The sequence below is a fragment of the Ammospiza caudacuta genome, chromosome 4 (assembly GCF_027887145.1).
Source record: "Ammospiza caudacuta isolate bAmmCau1 chromosome 4, bAmmCau1.pri, whole genome shotgun sequence".
Taxonomy (NCBI): Eukaryota; Metazoa; Chordata; class Aves; order Passeriformes; family Passerellidae; genus Ammospiza; species Ammospiza caudacuta.
In genome coordinates, this window is record NC_080596.1 from 11,565,612 (window position 1) to 11,588,233 (window position 22,622).

Here is a 22,622-nt window from a genome sequence, read left to right on the forward strand (position 1 = left end):
TGGAATAATTCTGAAGAATGCGTCTCCTCACACCACCATGGAAGCAAATTCATTTGCTTACTGAAACCCTCTTAAATAACAATCTTTCTTATTACCTGTGTTTTGATGGATTTAGAGAATGTGGGAAAAAAAAAAATCCCTTTCACTTCTTTCAGTCAACCTGTTTATCGGCTCCTACATATCTTTTCTTTTTAGGGGGAATAAGGTATATTAAGTAAAAATAAAAATATTGTGGGTACATAACACAGTATCATATGAATGTAACCTTCAGAGACCAATTTTTTCACCTTGCCTCAGTGGAACATCAGCTTTTGAAGATTGACAAACTCAGGAGCAGGAACATGAAACTACTTTTGCTTCATTAGCACCAAAGAATCCTACCATCATGCTCCTTTTATCTGCCTATAGAGGCAAATATTCTGAATGAGTCCCTCAGGGAATTAAGAAAAAATACAGCTGCCACAGACACTTCTCATTTGAGTTGCAATGAAGAACGTCAACTAGAGTGGATACATCTCCATAAAAGAGAGCAGTTACAACAAAGGGTTTAAAAGAGAACAAAAATAATAGCCAAGGTACTGAAGCATTTGAAATGGAAATAAATTCACCAAAGATAAAACCCCAATCTCTTTCAACTAACATGAGGTTGAAGAAAGATTTGTTTGAAGAATTCCAGGATAAGGAAAAAAACTTATGCAGATACACTACATTAAAACTTAAAACTGCAAAGCAGGTGCTTTCAGCTATGGACTGCCATATGTGGTCAAATACTGGAAAATAAAATTCCCTACATGCAAGTCTATTCAGATACTTCTGGCATTTGCCAATGAGATTTAAAAGGCACTAATATTCATGCAGCTAATGTAAAGACACTCCAGTTGTTCTAACTGTATTATACCTAAATCACTTGTTAATGGTTGGTGCTGTATACAACCTATGCCACCTCCAAAATAACTTGGAATCAGTAAATTCTCGAAACGCATAAAGCATCATGGAAAAAACCACAGGAAGCACACTTACAAAGATTATTCCAATCACAGAAATAAAGCAGAATTCAGGGATGCAATATAGATTTTTTTCACTCTTTCTTCAGAAACAATTCCCTATATATTTTTTAATGATGCACCACCTGCTCTATTTCCCCAGTTTAACAAGGAAAGAGGGATGTAGCAAAGAAAAGAATTTGCAAGAAAAGATTATGTCTGGTTCTTGAAAAAAGAAATTTCACACAAATCACCATCAGTTTCCATAAGGAACTTCTATTACTGTGACTTCGAAAACAAAATCATTAAGCCCGTGAAGTGCTCAGACAGGCATGCAGCAGCTTTATTTCCAAGTTTGTGCTTTTATTAGATATATTAACTGGGGAGCTGCACAGTAACTCACTTACCATCTTAGTACCCTGTGCCATCAATCTAAGACCTCAGTCCTAATGGCCTGCCACACAAAACACTGGACTACTTGGATTCTAAATGCCCTTTAAACTCCAAGTATAGCCTCATTGCACAAAGAGAAATCTTCCTTCCTTCCTTGACAAGTGCTGCACAGAAACAAGCAAATTCAACCAACAAAACATTTAACCAGGGAAGCAAAAGTTCCTGAAATCTGACCTACAACATAACAGGGGCTACCCCCCAGCCAAGAAAACTTTAAAATCCAAGTATGCTATACCTGTGCCTTTCTGAGCCATACTCCAGCAAGTCATACACTCCTCTCAGCTATTTCCTAGTTTCAGTCAAATTATGCAAGTTAAAATGAAGTCCACCAGAGCTGAGCAGGTGAATCCAAAGGCAGAATGTAGTTCAATGTAACAACTTAAAATCTCCAACCATTTACCAAACTCATTCGTTTATTTAAATTCGTTACTTTCTTCTGACATAACTGGTTTTTTTCAAGACTATAAAAAGATTTTGGAAGAAGCTGATGACAGCTTTAAAAAAAAAGAAAAAAAGTTCTTCACATTCCCATCTAGGGAGAAAAAATTTGGACATGATGGCAATACCAGATTATACTTAACATGCCCTAAGGGCAGAGACCTAGTATTCAGAGTGGATTAGAAAAAATCAGGATAATTGATCCACACAGCTGGAAGTGGAAATGTTGAGGTAATTTTCTCTTCGGAGACTGGCTAATCAGTCAGAGTACCAGAACGAAAACCACAGGCCTGACTTGTGCCTTTTTCCTATTAAAAAAGGAAGCTACAGTTGCACTTTCTCAATGAGTAGGAATGCAAATAATACATTATGCATAACAAAAGTTATTGAACTGGTGCATGCTACTCTTGGTTCTTTTGGAGTACTTTCTTTCAATGTTCCCTCTCACCCATAAAAAAACTGTACCATTATTAATATCAACCTGTGAAACTAAAGTAGCAAACTAAGATCATTCCAATTGCTGGAATCTATAATCTCAGTGTACATAATTAGTACTACTGAATTAAAACAGAGCTTAAGTCCAGTATAGTGATACAACTCCTGTTTCACAAAAGTCTGTGTACAGAGAAGTAGAACAATCTACCCTTAAAATTTGGCTTTTCTTAGCTGTAATTGATCTATAAAATGAAGAACTGTTACAGAGAAATAGTGCAACTTCTGAAAATTTCTAAATTTTCCCTAGGCTTATTCACTTGCTAGAATTTTAGCCTTCCAACAACACCAGTTTATTTTCGTTAGAATATCATGCTGAAGAAAGAAACTGATTTCTACATCAAACTCATGAGTGCTCATGCCCATGACAGTTTTTCATGAGTCAAAGCAGCAAAGAGCTAAATTCCTCTCATTTACACTGGGAGCAGCCATCATGAAAATGTACAAAATAATCTAAAAAGAATTTTTAACTCAATAGTTCTCTGTTAGATTGTCACTACTTTATAGTACTTTCTCAATACTAGCAAAAATAATGAATCTTAACTGCTTTACCTAAAGATAAACTGGGTGGGCAGGGAGAGGGAACCAACAAAACATAAACAACAACAAAAAATATCTCAAAACCATTTTCTGAGGGTGAATTATGATCTGTATCCTACACAGTCATGGAAAAACCTTCCAACTGATATTTTATAATGCTTGTGTGCATCCTTCCTTCCAAACAACTGTGTTTGCTTTTAGAAATGTCTTTAACTAATCTTGATTTCAATAGGCACAGCTAGAAAGGTGAAAAAATGACAGTAAGAACAGTCCAAAAAACAGCCTAGAATTTTCCCTGTAGTTCAAGAGGCAAAGTTACACCCTAAATATGCTCATCTCAAGATACCCATAATGGAGGAAAAAGTACTTAAAGGCATTGATCTACCGGCTAACTCCTGGCCTTGAAAAAGGAATCCACACCTACAGAGCTGAAAACCCTATTAAGCGTGACAAACACTAGGCCAAATAATTTTTGTGTGATTACTGAGTGATGCTGTCCAGTGTGGGGCCCAGTAGAGGTGTATCAGAGAATGATTTGATTCCCAGTAGGGAAGTAGTTCCTCACTCAGCTTTTAAAGAAGAGCCAGTTCAGGTGACTGCCTGCTCCAGATGTTCCTCTCCTCATATCGCCTCTCTCTTAAATGGAATCTGAACATTGACTGCAGGGGGAAGCAGAAATGCTTCAAGGAAAAACTTCCCCTGCACTTTCTGGAAATCACAGAATCCAACCACCTCCTCTAGTAATTCAGGAACAAGTTTCCACAACGAAATTTTACACCTCTTGACCTCAGCTAGGATTAACAATGCACTTAAACTCCCACATAGGATTAGTCATCTGGGAGCTGTATGGGTAATACAGTTTTACACATCATTCAGAGTATCATAAATCAAAATTAAAAATCCAGCATGAAAGAAAATCTCAGAATCATCTGTGTAACCCCCCCTTCCAGGGAAGGAACTGATGACTTAAGAATTCTTAAATGGTAGTTTGGATTTTCCTTCACGTTTATGACAGATGTAATCTCAATCATATCATTTAGGTTGGAAAAGACCATCAAGCCCAACAATTAAGTAATTAAATACAGGATTTCTACTCTAATTGATTTAACCTTGTCTTTGAATTTCTAAGCTTCTTGTGAGAAAGTGACATTCAGACAAATTCCAAGAGGCATTTTTAATCACCACTGGTTAATCACTCTACATCCACATGCAACTGTAAAACACAAATAGAAAAATGAAACATAGAATAAAAAATCATTTGGAACACAAAATTTTGCTCCAAGGGAGTTTATTTTATAAATAAAGCCTGTTCTGCTACACCAGAGAGCTACATCGTGCACTGGGAGGAAATGACTGGAAAATTTCAAGTGGCAGGCCTGACGAAAAGCAAGTATGAATGATCGTAGGTACAGTTGAAGAATTAATTAAGCCTATCAAAGCATAAATGTGAAGATGTTAACCACAGCCTTCTGCATGGCACCTGCTAAGCTGCCAAACTGAACTCAGTGGAGTAGCCCAGAGAGACCAGAAATGTATGTATGCTGTCAAAAAGACAAACCAGCTTAATTCCTTTCTCTGCCTACACATGCTTTATTATGAAAGAGAAGAGGGAAATTTCTAAGTCTGCAGAGGAAAGCACTGAAAAAATACAATTAATTCTTAAATTACACCCACCCCCTATCTATCTACCATCAGCTATAAATCTTTATTTATCTGATAGATATATGGGTTTGTGTCATTTTGAATTGACGTCAGCTGTGAATCAAAACTGTACTGACTCACACCAGCCTTCAGTATCCTAGCATTTTGTGCTCAGTTTTTAATCACACACTGACATCTAGAAAGTCCCATGCAGAGATATGGATTTTTATAGTACCAGAGTCCATGCATCTGAGATGGAAACTGCCACTTCAAAGAGGGTCTTGGTGGATCCAGTATATGGCAACAATTGTCTATATTACTAATAATTTACTGAGGTTGTTTATTATAATGCTGTTTCAATTTTCTATTGGTTTTTGACACCTTTATTTGTAATGCTATGCATGAAATGGACTCGAATAATTTAGGAAGTTTAATGCATTAAAAGCAGGACAGACTATGTAGGCAGGCGTTTATTGCAGCACAAAAAATTTTCTTAAATCCTCCATGTGGACTTTCTCCTTTAGCTTATCTATGGCAATTTATTTTTATAATTTTCAGTGAAGAAATGGGTAGAGATATCTTTTTATATTACTGGCTTTTGCAGATGAGAAAGTTGTTCCTTCACTATCATAGTCACAGAAAAGGAATAGCTTGGGGCTCTCTGAGTTTCCTCCAGGGAGTTGCAGAAATAAACACTGCCTGCTCTTTTTTCTGCAGTCAGCATTACGCAAATGTAACGAATGAGAGGATTTAGTCCATAGTTCATTCAAAATGGAAACTGCCTTGTAAGTGGCTAATAAATGTGGTCTGATGTGCAGCTTCGTCCCGTGACACAGAATTAACAGCAACTGTCATTTTAAGAGGGCTCAAAATTTTCTGTTAGAATCATGTTTTATAATTATCTTCAATCAATGTGAATATATTGGCATACAAAAAAAATTAAACTCACAAGTTGCAATATATATTATTTATAGAACCAAAGGTCATAAAACCCCATTACTGTATGAATGTGACTGATGTGATTACAAAGGCCACAGTCAGTACTTAGCCATGCAGATTTAGAGATCCTCCCACAATTTCTACGAAGAACTGGAAGTTTATTTTCTGAATAGTATCGTGTGTCCTCAGCTACACTATGCTTACAAAACTTAGCACATTTTTACGACCTTCCTCTGGTTCTCATGGCACAGAAATATTACAAAGTTGACCTGCATGGCAGCAAGTTTAACACTGCACTTGTTTAGCCTGAAGCATCTATTTGGGAACAGTGTTGAGGTTTGTTGAAGATACTGTTATTCTGTGTGGTTCCAAACAAAGAAATCCGTAAACCCCGGTATCTTTTAAGATGAACAGCTGACCACTCATGTCTCTTTCCACTCCCAGAGAACAAGCAAGGAGTCTGAGGCAAATGGATCAACTGAACACCTCATGTCTCCTAAGGCAATCCCCTCTGTTGTGACTGAGTACAAGGATAAAGCATATAAACTGAGAAAACACATACTAAAATCACACAAAGTACAAAGAAGCTGTTGAGACTTTGTATGTTTTGAATTTTCTGTTCATTTAAAAGGGAAAAAAAGAGTAAAACCTGAAACAGTTATCAGTGTTTCACTACCAAACATGAAATTTATTGCAAAACTTTTGCTGCCATATGCCTAAGAGTTACTTTGGGCAAATGCCAGAAATAAAAGGTGGTCTGTGAAGACACCTGTTGAGAAAGAAAAAAAATTGCTGTGAAGTAGAAATTTCTAACCAAGCCAAATGCTCAGGGTAAGGTCAGGAATTGAGATAGCTGCTCCTTGAGCTGAGACATTTATATTTCAAACGATTCTGAAAAGGAGGAGATCTGATCAGCTATCAGAATACAACAACTGTTGCAAAAATGCTTAATATCGCCACAGGCTATGTTTAATCACAGATGAAAAATGCACAATCTTTGCTCATTTCTTCTCTTGTGATTATTCCAATTCATTTGTTTTATAGCAACTGAGTTACCATTGTATCTCAGGTTGAAAAACTTGCAGTTGGATGAGATTAATTTTATGGATATCCAGAGACATTGCTACTTATTACACACTTGCCAAGGAGCCCCCGTCTCTAACTGGAGACACAAAATAAAACAAAATACGAAGCTCCATCAAAGACAAAGCAACACAGCAGGGTAAAAAAAGCCTTTTAGCAATTTCTCACAAGGGTGGTTTTCAATAGGCCCTACCAGGCCTATTTCTTCTTACTTAAATTCCCTTCACTGTTCTACCTGGAATTCTCTTTGCCTTTTGTGATATAGGAACAGAAAATTAGGTGAGGAAAAATCAGAGACATAACAGCAACCTGAAAGTCCTTACAGATCAGGATAACAGTTTTTCTTATGGTATATTGGTGCAAGGTTTTATGGGTGCAAAAATCAGAAGTGTGATGACAAAGACATTTTGTTATCTAGAAGGAATTATATCAGAGTAAAGAATAATTGAAATTTTCTACCTGCAGTCCTAAGCTTTTCCCCTTTGTTATCTTGAGGCAAGTCTTTTGAGAGCTAGGAAAATTTAAAATTAATTGACAGCTGAAATTTCAAAGATCTACATTTCAGGTTTTATCAAGTGATGGTATTTGACACTTACAGAAGACTAATCTCCAATTTAGACACTTTTTTCCTTCAGGAGAGGAATCTGTCTATATTTCTTGTAGATGAAACAAGGATGTTAGAAGGAATGGGATTTAATCAAAGCACATGGTCACCTGGAGCAGTCATGACACTCCATGCCTCCTGAAAGTTTCGTAAATGCATAAAGTGCTCTGCAGATTGACTGTCATGGAGAAATGAAGAAGAAATTTCCACATTTCTCTGTTTATGGAGAAATGCTCTGTGGGTATTTCCATATTCTGAAACTTAATTCTGAAGAAGTGAAGCTTTACCACCACACACAAGGCAACTTCCAGGATGGTTTGCTTGGATATTGAGCTTGATCTTGCCCAGCTTGGGAAAAAAATTCTGTTTGCTTCAATTCTTCAATGGAAAATCTGCTACTTATTTAACCTAGAAATGTGCAAAACCCACAGTTTGTTTGGCCTCCTCACTGCATTCACAAGATGATTTTTTTTTTTTTTTAGCAGCTTGGTAATTTTCAGGTAGAGGATTTGGTGTGGGTTTTCTTTAGGGGATGTGTGTGGGTGTGGGTGTGTGTACTTTCTTCCAAGTTCTAGCACTATTTACAAAGCAACATTGTCATACAAAGTGTCTGCAAAAGGTGCCTATCATCTCATTCTCCAATGTTTCTGCACTCTTTTTCCTCTTTTATTTGAGTAGATGTGATAGGCTATTTCAATTTTAAACACAAGCTGAAATAGTCACAACTCTGAATTTGGTCTCTGTTATACAGAGCTTGTTATGAGGAAAAAAAGGAGTTGTACCAGTGTACACTTCTTCAGTATTACTAGCGCCTTTAAAATAACCAGTTAATTGTGGTTTTATAAACTCCTTAATAACTGTGTTACTCATTAGCAGTAAACCCCTTTTTTAATTGATTTTTGATGCTGTATCTTCCTGGGAACTTAGATTTTTGACTGCAATTCCTCTCACTGTTATAATTAAAGTATCTTTAAGAACTAGAATGAACACATTCAAAGAAAATGTAAGCCTTGGAGAAAGCAGCCACTTGCTTTTGTGAGAGCTACACCAGGTTTAGGTTACATGTGGCAGATACACCTCACTATCCTCACAGACTATCCCATAAAATCCAATACTGATTTAAGCAAAAAGGCTTCTACAGAAGCTAAATAAGACTCTGGAGAAATAACTCAGAACACTAATAGCCTTCTAACAGACCTCTGCAGGGCTGTAAAAGTACTTTTAAAGCACATGGCACTTGCAGTTACATATTTCCCATTCAAAGCAGGAGGGTATGACTGTGACTGAAAAGATTTAAACACTGAGCCACACGACAACTTTCAGAAAGCAAAGCCAAATTTTATACCCAGTCATTTTCAAGCAGGAAGAAGCAGCACTCAGTGAAGTGCTAAGCACTACTGACAGCTCACATCACACACGAGGAGAAATGCATTCAGACTAAGTTTGCCCATAACAACACCATTAGACACAGCAATTTCAATACCATGGCTCTGAAGTACCTTCATTGTTTTCAGATCCCACAACAAATCTCTTCAAGAAAACAACTTCCACTCATCTACATAGATCAATCACTCTGAGACAAACTGGAATGTGAACTTGGAAACCTGATAATGGTTTTAGTACATCCAAGCAGGTTTCTTGATACTGATGATCAGCTCCTCATCAGATGACTTCCAACTACTTGCAATTGTAAAGATGGACACTGGATGATGATCCATTGGTGACATCACCCTGGAATTCCAGAGTCTGTCCAGGTAAAAGCATTGATATAGACTGCATCAAATGAAGTGTTGTCAGCAGGTCAAGGGAGGTGATTTTCCCTCTCTGCTCCACTCTTGTGAGACCCCCATCTGGACTACTGTGTCCACCTCTGGGGCCTACAGTGTCAGAAACCACATGGACCTGTTGGAGCAAGTCCAGGGGACCACAGAGATGATGAAAGGGATGGAGCAGCTCTTCTACATAGACAGGCTGAGAAAGCTGGGGTTATTCAGAAAAGGTTCCAGAAAGATTTTACTGCAGCCTTTCAATACTGAAAGGGGCCCTGAAAGAAGGTATGGAGAAATATACTTTTTTTTACCAAGGTCTGTAGTGACAGGACAAGGGGTAATGACTTTAAACTAAAAGAAAGTTCATACTGGATATAAGAAAGAATTTTTAAATTATGAGAGTGGTGAAATACTGGAACAGATTGTCCAGAGAAGCTATGGATGACTCATCTTCAGTAGTTTTCTCAATCTTAGTTTTCTCTAAGTGTTCAAGGCCATACTGGATGGATTTGAGCCATCTGGTCTAGTGGAACATGTCCCTGCCCATGGCAGAGTGATTGGAAGTAAATGATCCAATAATTTCCTTTCTCACCCAAACCATTTTGAGAGTCTGTGATTCTACAAAATTCTCCTCTAATTGCAGGTATTCAAGGCATACAATTTATAATTTACCAGTGGAAACATTTTTAAAACACACTGAAAAATTACGTATATTTTGTCTGAAAAACATAGGCAAATCAATCTGGGAGGGCCCTTTAAGCTACACTATTAAGTGCTATAAATAAGATCATTACTATACTTCAACAGTCACTATGCTGTGCACATATATTATCACATTTAGTCACTTGGCTTCTAATACCCATGAGACAGCAGGCATATACTTCTTTCAATGAATGGGACACTGCAGACAGTTTGCCTGACTACTCAAAAGAAATGTATTATTAATAGATTTTAGAAAGATGCATTATTTCATATTTTTTTTCAGGCAATAAATCCTAAAGGTATGAATGAAACTGACAGAAAAATTAATTGTATCGATTATCAAAAAATTACTCTGTGATAGCCACTGCAGCCAATTTCTAGGACCTCCGTCATAACACTTTACCTTGCCCAAAATGCATTGAACAACGCAGTCAAGTGAAACAGGAGAGAATTAAAAGAAAGGACTCAGAGGTTCCATAAGGATTCAGAGGTTCCATATGGCAACACTACAGCTTTCTAATACAGAAAATTGAGATGCAGTATCTTAGCATGTTTTTTAATTAATTAATTATGACTGTTGTATGCAAGAATGAAGAAACTCAACACAAAATATGTACAACATCAAACAAACAGTGCATCTCATTTATGCATTGTAAATAGTCTGGTTCTTTTTGGAAACTTGTCACAGGCTCTTTATTTTGCTTTGTTTTTAAGGGGAAATCCTGCATTTTTCATACATGTGAGAAACAAACAAAAAAAAATAAGGGTCCTTTTGACAGTAATAAAGAGAAACCAAAATATATCAACAGGATTTCAGAGTAACCATAAATTGCTATCATAAATATATGAGGAGTTACCGGATAGCCATTTCGCCCTGGTGGACCCTGGTTGAATGAGATGAAATGGTATGACACATTAACAACACAGTCATGACATATGACATAACAAACATGCAGAGTACATTACCAGGAAATTATAATATGTGTATTGCTTGACTTTTTTGCATGAGATGGTATTTCAAACCAAGAAATATGAGTTGGGTACTATACAGTGAAGAAGCGAGGCTTTGGCAATGGAAATTATGTGTTTCAACTTTTTATATAAACCCTCTGATTAAAAAGCTACTGGCTACTTCTGATGCCCAGTGAAATTCTGTTTTTTTATGAAGAGAATTATCCATGTAAACTGATGGGAAATATGTAGTTAATTTAAAAAAAAAAAAAAAAGGCTTAGTCCTTAGGCAATAACATATTAGATTCCACTAGAACATAGATGCCAAAGAAGAAATCTGAGATTGCTGTAAAAGATCATAAAAATATTCAAAATCCCCAGCCTCTGACTGCTATTACACGTGCCACTCAGTAGTCATGTACCAGGAAAATAAACAGAGCAACTGTGGCAGCCTTTGAAAGTACACCATACACCTAATTCTCCAGTTTAATGCGGGATATGCAAATATTTGATATTTTAAATGAAAACTACTGCCACAGTCTCCCAGGTGAAAACAATACTTAAGTTCACAACAGTTGCCCCTAGCCAATGTCTATGCAAATAGAAATCAAGTAGGAAGGGAAACTACACTTTTTTATGCCTTGTAACAACCTAACTATTGCTGCCTGTCAGCAAGATGAAGTTTGGTAGGTTTCAAGTATGAAACTTGGAATTTGAAGTCACTATTTCTTAAAATTATTCAGTTTTGGAACCTATTTCAGGTTTGCGCTATTATTGCCAAGATTACAACTTATTTTGGGGGGATTGTTTGTTTGTTTGGGTTCTTTTAATGTACCTATACTGAAACAGTGGGGAGTTAAAGTCAGAGACATTCTTAATGAGGCATACAGAGAACTCTTGCCACATTGCCTTGGTATAGGAAAATAGCTTGTATCATTATTTATGTTTGCTCTTTGTGTTTCACAGGAGGACTGCAAAAGAAATTGGGGAAAACAGTGTTTCTTTCAAATAAACAGCACCTTTTGCATTAAGCCTGGCTTTTCATTGATAGCTTGTTAAATGAATTTGTCACTATGAATTGCTGAGCACATGGTCAAAGTCTTAAAAGGGAAGTGATATCATGACTCAATATATGCAGTTAACAGTAAAATCTTTAGGTCACAGCAGCAATTCAGCACATTAATTAAATATTCTTAAACATGCATGTATCCTGGAGTAGACAGATGATAGGCACTTGAAAATATTGTAGAAATATTGCATCTATTAAGGAAAAAAACATAGAAGCCTTCTAACTGTAAAAGAAATACTATTTTAACAGTCACATTCCTACACCCTATGATGCACATGGATGGCATGACAGATACAAAGGTTTGAGGCATGTGTGTTTAGTCCTGTCCTTCAAGTCAGACTTTTTATTTACTCTGGGAATACATAAAAAAGGCAAACAAAAGACATACAAAAAACCCAAGCAAAAACAAAACAACCTCAAATCCTCAGAAATTCTTCTCACAGGAAGAATTAGCACAAGATTCAATCGACTTACTAAATGAAAGAGCACTATTTAATAATAATTTTACACAAGCACTTATTTGCTTCAGTAGCAATTACAGTGGACAGCCTCCATGCCTCTAAAGAACAGGGAGCTTGTACCCCACAACTTTGTGATAAATGCAGAGGAAGTTACTACCCAGCAAAACCCAGGTCTGGCCTTAAGATAGGATACTCACACAATGTCATACTTCAGTAAAATATCTGTTATGAAGGCACAGGCAAAATGAGTATAACATACTTACATGGAGTTGTGAATCCAAATGGCAATCTGGAGCGCTGAACATAAAGCTTTATTGGTTTAGAGACTCTTTTCTTAACGAACTCTCTGATTAAATTATTCATCTCCAAGAAACTGTGCGTGTATAAATATCAAAATTCCCTCTTGAGTATACATGATCATTTTATCACGCTGATAACTTAACAGGATCTAACAGATTTCTGCCTGATTCTGGAAGAACCAACAATGTATCACTGTACTTACAGGAGGTCCTGTGGGGTGGGGGAGAGGGGGGAAAAGGGTAAAAAAAAAGAGAAAAAAGAACACGTAAGGTTATGAAGTTACTGAAGAAAGACACACACAGTCAAGCACAAGGCCTTGGGATTGTCAGTGAGCAGCACTGGTAATACAGGATCTAACATTCTCCCATTTAAGTAATCTTGTGCTTTGGTAGCGCTCTGAAACTCATAAATACTACTGCCTAAATGCATGCACTTACCTTAACAAATCTTCAATTACAGTCATGCAAGCTTATGAAAGTTGCTTCTCCATTTATTTCCATGCAATTTCATGCTAGTCCAAAAATACCAGCCATGGATACAATTAATTTTGTCAGGCTCCACATAAAGCACATGTAACCACACCACCAGTTTCAGTAAACCGCACAGTGAGCACTGGATCAGAGCTTGGCTGCGGAATTGCACAAAGTACCCTTGGCATTTAACCTGGGCATCTTGTCAAGAATACATGTACCAGCATCTTCCAGACTTCCAGCTCTGCCTGTGAGGGGAGGTTTCAGTGGCCACCTGACTGCTGAACTTTATTTTCATCACCTTCCTCTCTCAAGGCACATATATAAAATGCTCCCAATTAAAATGTCACACTTCGTGAATTGATATTTGCACATTTTTTCAATTATTTAGACCTCAAAGACTTTTGTGTAGCAGTTCTTGGAAACATTATCAAAGGGCCACAAATCAAATCTACTATTTCAGTCTTATTAAGGTGAGCAGCTGCAGCTCCCAAATCAATGGCATTTCATTAAGCTTTTATGCCTCTCTCTAATTTCTGAATAAAGTGAAATGCAAAAGGAGTATAAAACAGCAGCAGCTGTACTTTGAGATTGCTTTTAATACTGACAGGCTTTTGGTTTTAACAATGCAACCTTTATTGTTCAGCAACTAAGGTAATTTCTTTATTCTGGCAAACATTCTTAAACAGCATTTTAAGGTGCAGGTCTGTTTTCAAATGAGAGATCCGTTTCCTTTATTAATAGTTTAACATGTGTTTATTTGAGATTTAAAAGGAATCAATGAGAATCCCACAAAGTAATTTCCAGGATCATTTGTAATTCAGTCTTGAACCACAGAATTTCCCTCTGCATCATAGCTTCTTTCTCTGAAGTAGGTACCAAGACAACACTGAATGGAAATACAAAAGTGATTTGTATCAACTTTTGGCAGGGTTTGGTTTTAATTTTGTGATTCAGGAAGATATGCAAATAGTTTTTAAGAGCCAGATAAATTACCATTTACATAGATAAGAAAGGCTACAGAAGATTTACAGAGATCAAGTTGATTGGAAGACTTTCCTAGCTGGCAGATTAGACAAGACAACCAAGGAGAATAGAAATGCTCATTTTCTACTGCATTGCCTCCAGAAAGTTCACCTTGATGAAAAACTCAATCCCACAAGGTAATTGATTCAATTCCTCTGAATGTCAACAGCAAGAGGTGCTCAGCATCTCATAACTTTGCCTCAAATGAAATTTCAGGCAACACACCAGCAGCAGGTTTCTATCAACAGCAACCTCCCTGGTACAGGGTAACGAACCTACAAATGTTTTTTCTTATTTCTGTTAGAACTTAACTGCTCATTTCTATAAAACAACTTCTCTCATACAGAGTAGTCTACTTATCACATTATGTCCCTGATTATCAACATTCTCGACACAAGGAATTTTATTTCCTTTGTTATTTCCTTATAAAATTGTTCTCCTCCAGCCAAAGGGGCCTGATGTAACACTGACACAGTATTTCAACTACCGACTTATGTGGAGTTATTCTAACTTGTGTATGTGTGAGGACACCCCTGAAGGGTTTGACTCTTACAGACCTGTTACCAAAGGCACTGTGTTGAGCATTATGAAGTGTGCCTGCAAATTAAGGGTGCCCAAGACCAAAGAAATATCTTGAAGGCCACCAGATGCATGCCAAGGGTCACAATATTTTACCAGAGAAGTTTCAGATTTCTTTTTCAGGGCACACATGCAGTACAACTAAAAATCAAGGCATGCTGGGTACACATCCTCACAAAAACACCAAATGACAACAGATCTTATGAAATTAAAAACTTACCAGTCTCTCCTCTTCTTCCCCGCTTACCTCTTTTCCCTGGAGGACCTAAAAAGAAGATGGTGGATAGTAACTTTTCCCCTTGAAATTACATGTAGAATATAATTTGTTTAGATGTAAAGGCATTAGACTGATCTACTACATGATGTTCAGAGACTTTGGCTGAGCAGGGGTAAAAGATAATCCAAACAAAATTTAGGAAGTTTGGAATAAATTGGCATCTATGGTACCCACTACAGGCTTCCTGAAAAAAAGGCTGGGAGAAACTTAAAAGGTCATCCAGTTCATCCCTCTTTTTCAAGGAAAAAGTTAACCACATCTAAATTTTTATTGCAACTTCCACAGGCTTTTTTTACCCCCCAATATTTCACTGTTCTGATGAATGGAACATTTTTCTTTATGGCCAACTCGCTGCACTGAAGCCCATCTATTCTTGTGCTTTCCACCATGAACCCTATAGTAGAAATTGTTCCTTTTCTTCTCTCAAAAACGTCTTTGTATTCCTCAGAATTGCTGCACCCTTCCTTCAGTCATCCTAAACCAAATATATTGTGGGACATTAAGTTTTATTAAATTATTCCTGTATTAAGCCAAAAGATTAGTATTTATTTGTAAGAGTAAATCCTCTAGAATTTGCTTTCAGCCTCTATCTGAAAACATGCAATAGATGAAGAAATCATCACCTGGCTTGCCATCCCCCAAACATTTTACAACAATGTATGTGTTGCCAGACCCAGTGTACAGTGCTTTGCCTGCAGTTTATATTTGCTTATTTATCAGACAACACAATGGCTTAGTCACTGCATGCTTTTTGCTGAGAAGTCTTTACTTCTCATTGTCCTTTCTCCACAAATACATAATATAACCTGCTTCTGCTGTCACCTCTGAAATAAAAAAAATAAAAAAAAAATTTTAAAAAGGAAAAATCCTTTTTGTCCCTCATATCTGCCTTCAATATCTTTTTCCAAAAACTGCAGATCTCAGATGTCAGACTGCAGACACTTTCCCCCCTCTAGTTGGTAACCTTGACATAGTGTTCCTGCAAGTGCCAGGGAAGCACACTTGCACTTCTCCATGTACAGCCTGGAGGAAAAGCAGCAGCTGTGGTGGTGATACAAGTCCTGAGACTTGGCTGCTCTGAACAGAGAGCCACAGGTGGGACTCTCAGAGCTGCACAAGAGAGGCGAGAGCATGGGTGGAATTTCCAGAAGCAGCAAGGCGTGCAGGAGCACAAGTACCTCTGCTGCGGCTGGATCTCACCATTTGTAATGGATATGAGATGCACAGGTGGCTTTGTGCAAATGTCCTGCTACTTTAAACTTTACAAAACATCTGAAGCATCGTGCCATAGCTTTTAAATAGCTCTGAATTATATATTTGCAGCAATCTGGCTTAGAAGACTAAGATGCTGAAAAGCAGCATTAGTGAAACAATTTCAAGACACATATGAAACAGCCTTAGTTCTCCAGGTGAATAAAATACTATTGCTTTCTTTAAAAAGGAAGAGGGGAGAAGAGAAGAAAAGAGAAAGGAGAAGGGAGGAACAGCAGGAGGAAAAAGGAGGAGAGAGAAAGTAGAAAAGTAGCTCTAGTCTTGAATGCAGAGAGGTTCACTCCTATCAGAGCATTATAAATTTGACTAAAATCCTTCTTGCCTGTTCCAATAATTGCAGTAGTGGCATCATGCAACAGAAGTTTAAGACAATATCATACAAGGCAAGAATAGCATGGGATATTCAGAATCAGTCGCATGAATATTTTGGCTTCATGAAAAATAGTAAAACTGTCATTTAAGTATGGAAGAATCTTGCAACTTCTTCCTGCAAAGGAGATCTAAAGAAACTTCTTACACAGGGAATAGAATGTTACAGACACTCTAAGTTTCTACATTGCACTTCCTTTTTTCTGCCCCCACAACACCAAAACTTCTCAGAGTCCCCCTGCATGCACACAGCCCTGCAGAAGCCCTCTGTAGAGATTTCCAGGGCTATATCCAAGGTCACAACACAGATGTAGAGCAACTTAGACTCAACACAAACGTGGATGTGCAGGAGAAACTTAGAATGTTCTTCTCCAGGTAATGACATGTCATTGTGCATATAGCAATAATATTCTCCTAAACAGGATGGTGGTATTTCTTTTTATTAAAATTCAACTGTGCTATAGGTGTACACACACACACAAACAAGTCTACTATCAGGTTTGCTTTTGAGAAAGGAACAGAACTTGGAAACGAAAAATTTTGGCTACACACCAGCAAAACACATTAAAGTCACTAAGAGAAAATCCTGAAGGTCACTTCAAGTTATGAATTTTAGGAAGGAATGAAATCTGTCCAGGAAACCAGACTTCCATAGAGCACTCTGTTGCTAGTTTAGCTGTATACAGGGACAGCAAAAAACCAGCTCCAGTTCAGCTCTTTCCTTTGTCATCAAACGCTGATCCCTTCTAAGATATTATTCTAAGATTATTAGATTGAATGTGTGAATCATCAGAAAAATTACTGTTATTATTATTATGTTTCCAAAGTAACTACACTGCTGAGGTTAGGAGACTTACTCTGGACTCAGACCAATATTAATGAAACCATACTACTGCCCCTGACCATGAGACCAGCAGTAGTTCTGGGCCACTGAGTGACAGGCATCTCTTTTCCCATTAAAACTTTTTTGATCTGTGCACTATTCAAGTCTGTCAAGACGGTGAAATTTGCAAAACTTTAATTTACTGGGAGACAAGAGATCGATATTGAAACTTTTTTTTTATTTTGATGATCATTTGAGAAAATAATTGCTGTATATTTATCTATTTACTTACTTTTTACCAATACAAACAAATTAATTTTAAACTGTTTACCACAGATGGTTTCAATTCACAGAAAACTAACTCTGAAATTTATGGTCATCGCTAGATGACCTACTGCTTCAGAAAGTACACAAGCTTTCATGTTTTCCTGAACAGGCTGTTTTCTCTAAATCTCAACTGCTAACACATCATCTGTAGCTGCAGGAGTTCCAAGCTATCAAAACCGTGGGCATTTTTCTATAAATACAAATTTTCCATTTGTCTATAATTTTATAACTTTGTACTAATTGGAGGATTTGATGGAGACTCATCACAGCAGAAGGAGAAGTGAATAAAGCTGTATTATGGACAATGTCAGCTTACATCAAGTCCACAGATTTTTAGAGCTTGCACAAAACACTCAACATGACACAACTACTCTGAACTTTCCTGCCTGGGGTAAAAAAAGTCTCTTCAAGAATATCAGAAATGTCTAAGCTGAACTGAATTTATTCCAGATTATTTTAAGGGTATGTTGTTTTAAAATATACTTTCATATTAAAATATAAATATTAGTAAGAAAAATTGTAATTTGAATCTCAGCAGAGTGAGCTGGGTTAATAAAAACTAATGATACTGAGCAATAAGCAAAAGTTTGTTTATAGTAGCCAACTTTGGCTAAAAACTGTTTTTCCAGGATCACTACATTTACTTACCTGTAGGGAGTTAGAATAAAAGGCCACCTGGTTTTCATTTTCAACCTAATTTAGTTGAATTATATCTGAAATTATAGTATTCTATCTGAAAAAATATCTGTAATTATTTTATTCTTCCAAAATCATTTATGAAACTAATTCTTATCAACAGAAAACTTAGAAATCATTTTTTTCCATTAAATTAAAAAAAAAAAATAATGCCACTGCTATTCCATATTTATGATGAAAATTTTGGAATTGCAATAAACTAAAAGCTTCTTTTCAAAGTCAATTATTTGTCTAAATTTAAGTCAATTAAAAAGTCAATTATTTGTCTAAATTTATCTTCTGAAGCCAAACACTTTTTGAGTCAGACACTCAAAAAGTAGCTTTTACCTACCTAAGACTCTGTCAAAAAACCAAAAAATCACCACAAATAAAAAAAACCCTCCCACACTGCACAAAATGGACAAAACCACTCGTACTCTTTAAATTTATTGGTGTATCTATAGGAAAAAATTTCTACATTTCAGAAACAGCAGACAGAAAAAAAAAATAAAACAACTGAAAACCCACCACATTTGGTGGGTGAAACATAGAGTTCCTCTATCAGCACCTGCCAGGAACATCAAGTGCTTGGTCATTTGGTCACCAGCTGATCTAGAATGTCAAGTTTCTCCTAATTTTGGAAAGAGTTACAGTGGCATTAACAAATCAAAAGGAATATCTTTGGTTATTACAACCTCCAGAAGCTTACTTAAGCTCTTACTTGCATTGTCACTGCAAGTAAGAGCTACACCAAACCAGCCTAAGAACAACACAAGAGTTCAGAACCCTGTTCCCTCTTTTACTGATGCCCAGCACATCACTCATATGTGGTTTCACACATACACATAGCTATTGTTAAAGGTAACAAGTATTCCACGTGCACATGAGAAGAAGACTGTTTTCCTAGCTATTTCAAAGGACATCCCATTTCACATAAAGGTCACAGCAACACAGGATTTTTTCCTGTCAAGTCAGAAAAATGAATTAACACAACTCCATTATCAGAATAAATCCTGAGCGACTTTGCTGAAGGTAGTAGAATTACTTCAGTATCATCAGTCATGAAACTGTCAGCCTTGCAGAAATCATCTGGATTAAAATATCCAGCAATCAGCTGAACTATACCAACCAAACCATCCTTTCTGATTCAACTCTGACACTGGCAAAGTAACTGCTATTGGTTGCATTTCAAGATCCATCACTCCAAGCTGTAAATGGATCCAACTCCTTCCTTTCCACTTCCAAAGTACAACCCAGCTGTCATCATTTTATCCCACTTCACGTTTCTGCCTGTCAAGTGACTCAGGAAGGAGCAGGGCATTGAAGGGAGGCAGCCCCTCACTGCTCACAGGGAGAGGAGAGCCTCCCCAGCAAACTGGCACCCCTGCCTCAGAGCTGTGGGAGGACCAGCTCTGCAGGTAGGAAGTGGAGCAGAGCAGCAGCTGCTGAGCCTGACACCTGCTCCTCTGAAATACACGTGCCACGAGCAGTGCGTGGCTCCAGGTAAGGCTGAGTGCCCCATCCTGCCAGCCTGCACCTGCCAGGATGGTCACCACCTCCAGCAAACATCTCAGTGGGCTGAGCACACACCCAGTGGATGTCTGTCTGGGCAACCTGAGATTCAACAGACACACCTGTGGTCCCTTCTCACACCACTGCCATCAATGGGAAGATTTCTATCTCCAAGGCTGAGCATTTTCATATAAACTCTGCATGGATCTATTCCAGGCTACTTCATCAGCCTGTAGTAGATAGGGTCAGGTGCTCAGAAAAATCTCGCGATGTCACGGAAAGCAGCAAGATTCCTCTCCCCCTAACACCTAGTGGTAAGAGATCACCCAAGAATGTAGACCCCCCCCTAACATTAGTAACTTTCGACTCCTTATTAACCAATTACAGTAAGGTAAGACCCCCGGACGTAGAGAAAAAACCTTCCCGAGTATAAAACCCGACGAGACAAGACAATAAAGGCCTTTTAGACCGTCCACCATATTAGTATCTGCGTGCATCTTTGGCCCGAGCGACCCTAGAGAGTTTGGGTCGCCGTGCCGTTTCCTCAGAACCAAGTCGCCTTGCCTTGCATCAAAAAGCAACACAGCCTTTTCTTCTCTCCCCTCTTTTCTCAGCTTTTTAAACTCATGTAAAACTTGGACTCCTCTTTCCTCACACTTTGCATAACCACTCCACCTGACATGTCAGTCTTCTTTGTACCTCAGTCTCTCCATGACAGCATGCCTGAACTTCCTACCTCATAAAATTACCTACCCCATTTGGAGTCCTGGCTGGATAAACAACATCCATTGTTTCACACACAGTACATCATCTGTTTGGCTCACAGTGAAGTATCACTGCATTGCACGCCTTGGATACATGTCAGAAACTATTATGCAACTTGGCAGAGGAAATGTCAAAACTGAGTCTGTCTGATCCCCACAGCAAAGCAATCTGACTGTCCTAAGTCAGATTAGTACCATTTCTGTACATGCTAAATACCACCTGATTAGAGACAACTAGCATAACATAATTTCACCAGTACCAGATGCCACTGAGGAAGAATCCATTATCGTCACCTGCAAAATAGCCAGACCTGCCCGCCCACACACACACACATATATATTTTCACAGAATCATAGAAAGGTTGGGCTTGAAAGGAACCTTAAAGATCATCTGGTTCCAACACCATGGGCAGGAATGCCACCCACTAAATCAGGTGCTCAGAGCCCCATTTAACCTGGTCCTGAACACTGTAAGAGAAGTAGCATCTGCAGCTTCTCTGAGTAATCTGTTCCACCCAGTCTTCTCTTCTCCAGGCTGGACAATCCCACTTTTCTCAGCTGGTCCTCTCAGGAGAGGATTTCCAGCCCTCTGGCCATCTTGGTGGCCTCTTCTGGACTCACCCCAAGAGATCCATATCCTTATGCTGAGGAGCTCCGTGCTGGCCACAGCATACTCTGCTGGCCTTGCTTCTCATGATGCAGCCCAGGATGCAGTTGGCTTTCTGGGCTGTGAGTGCACACTGTTAGCTCATGTCCAGCTTGTCATCCACCAGCATCCCCAAGCCCTTCTTCACAGGACTGCTCTCAATGAGTTCTTCTCCTGGTCTCGACTCACGTCTAGGATTGCCCTGACCCAGGTACAGCATTCTGCCCTTGGACTTGTTGAACCTCATGTGGCTCTCATGGTCCCACTTCTACAGCTTGTCCATGTCCTCCTGGATGGCATCCTGTCCTTCTGTTGTGTCAGCAGCACTGCTCAGTTGGTGTCATCTACAAACCTGCTGAGGTTTGCTCCATCTTGCTGTCTCGGCCACTGACAGAGATATTAAAGAGCACCAGTTCCAAGAGGGAGCTGTGAGGGACACCACTTGTCACCAGGGGTTTTCCATCTTACCTGTAAATCCAAAGATTCTTTCCTTCTATAACAGCTACAGTCAATGGTTCACAGTAATCCTGGGTTTTGAGCACTCCCTAAACACCACACAACTTCCACTTCTCTCTCCCTCTGCACTCCTCACAGCTACAGTTTTCTGGCATGAACGTATTACACCTGTTTGGTTCCTTTCAGATTCAGGCTCTGGAGTCTCTGAAGTCACAATTTCCCTGCCAACCCCTTAGATAATTCTTTGGGTTGAAGCTGCCTGAGAACTTTGTGAATGCTTCTGGTGCTGCTCCCTGGCGCTAGATGCTTGAGTTCTTAATGGATATTTCCCCTTAGATGCTCTGATGGCTACCAGTTCCCATCCCAACCTGAAGCCCAAGTTCATTAAACACTATATAAAATATCAGGTGCATGTACCTTCTCTTAAAGCCATATTATAAGGTGGGTTATCTGCTTTCTACAGATACCACACATGACCTTATTAACACAGGTAAGAAGAGTGAGAGCAAGTTGTTCTCTCTACAAATCCTCCCCTCACCATTTTTTCTCTGCATTTTTATAGTATGGTGATTTTCATGTTCTGTAGGGACAGCAAAAGTGGAGCCACTGGTTTCCCTAAGAGAGCTACAGCATATTTTGCATTTAACTGCATCCCTATGTACGACAACATTTGGCCATGTCCTTGGCCACATCTGTAGATTTAGAAGTGCCTTCACTAACCTAATCAGACACACATCAAAACTTTCTGAATTACAGAAGTCTCACAGAGTGTTACAGTCACAAAATTCAATCATATTGATATTTTCTCTCTTTCTTTTTTATTCAATATTAGAAGGAGTGGGGTAATAAACACTGCTGCTTTCGTGAGCTAATTTTAGGAAGAATTAACAATGCAGAAAGAATAGGATCTTGAACTTTGCTTTTTTTACAGATTACTGCATCACCACAGAGCTGTGGCAGAACACAAGTAACTAATGATAATTAAAATACTGTCAGAGGTG

General features: G+C 38.3%; 1 protein-coding gene across 1 annotated transcript in view; it reads right to left on the reverse strand.

The window, feature by feature from the left end:
• The window catches only part of COL25A1 (collagen type XXV alpha 1 chain), a 291,973-nt gene that overhangs the window by 127,436 nt on the left and 141,915 nt on the right, over positions 1 to 22,622 (reverse strand). Inside the window, exons 3-5 of the mRNA XM_058803801.1 lie at positions 14,721 to 14,765; positions 12,628 to 12,635; positions 10,502 to 10,528 (exon numbers count right to left, since the gene is read on the reverse strand). Coding sequence (XP_058659784.1) covers positions 10,502 to 10,528; positions 12,628 to 12,635; positions 14,721 to 14,765 — 80 coding nt within the window. The remainder of the gene's footprint in view (positions 1 to 10,501; positions 10,529 to 12,627; positions 12,636 to 14,720; positions 14,766 to 22,622) is intronic.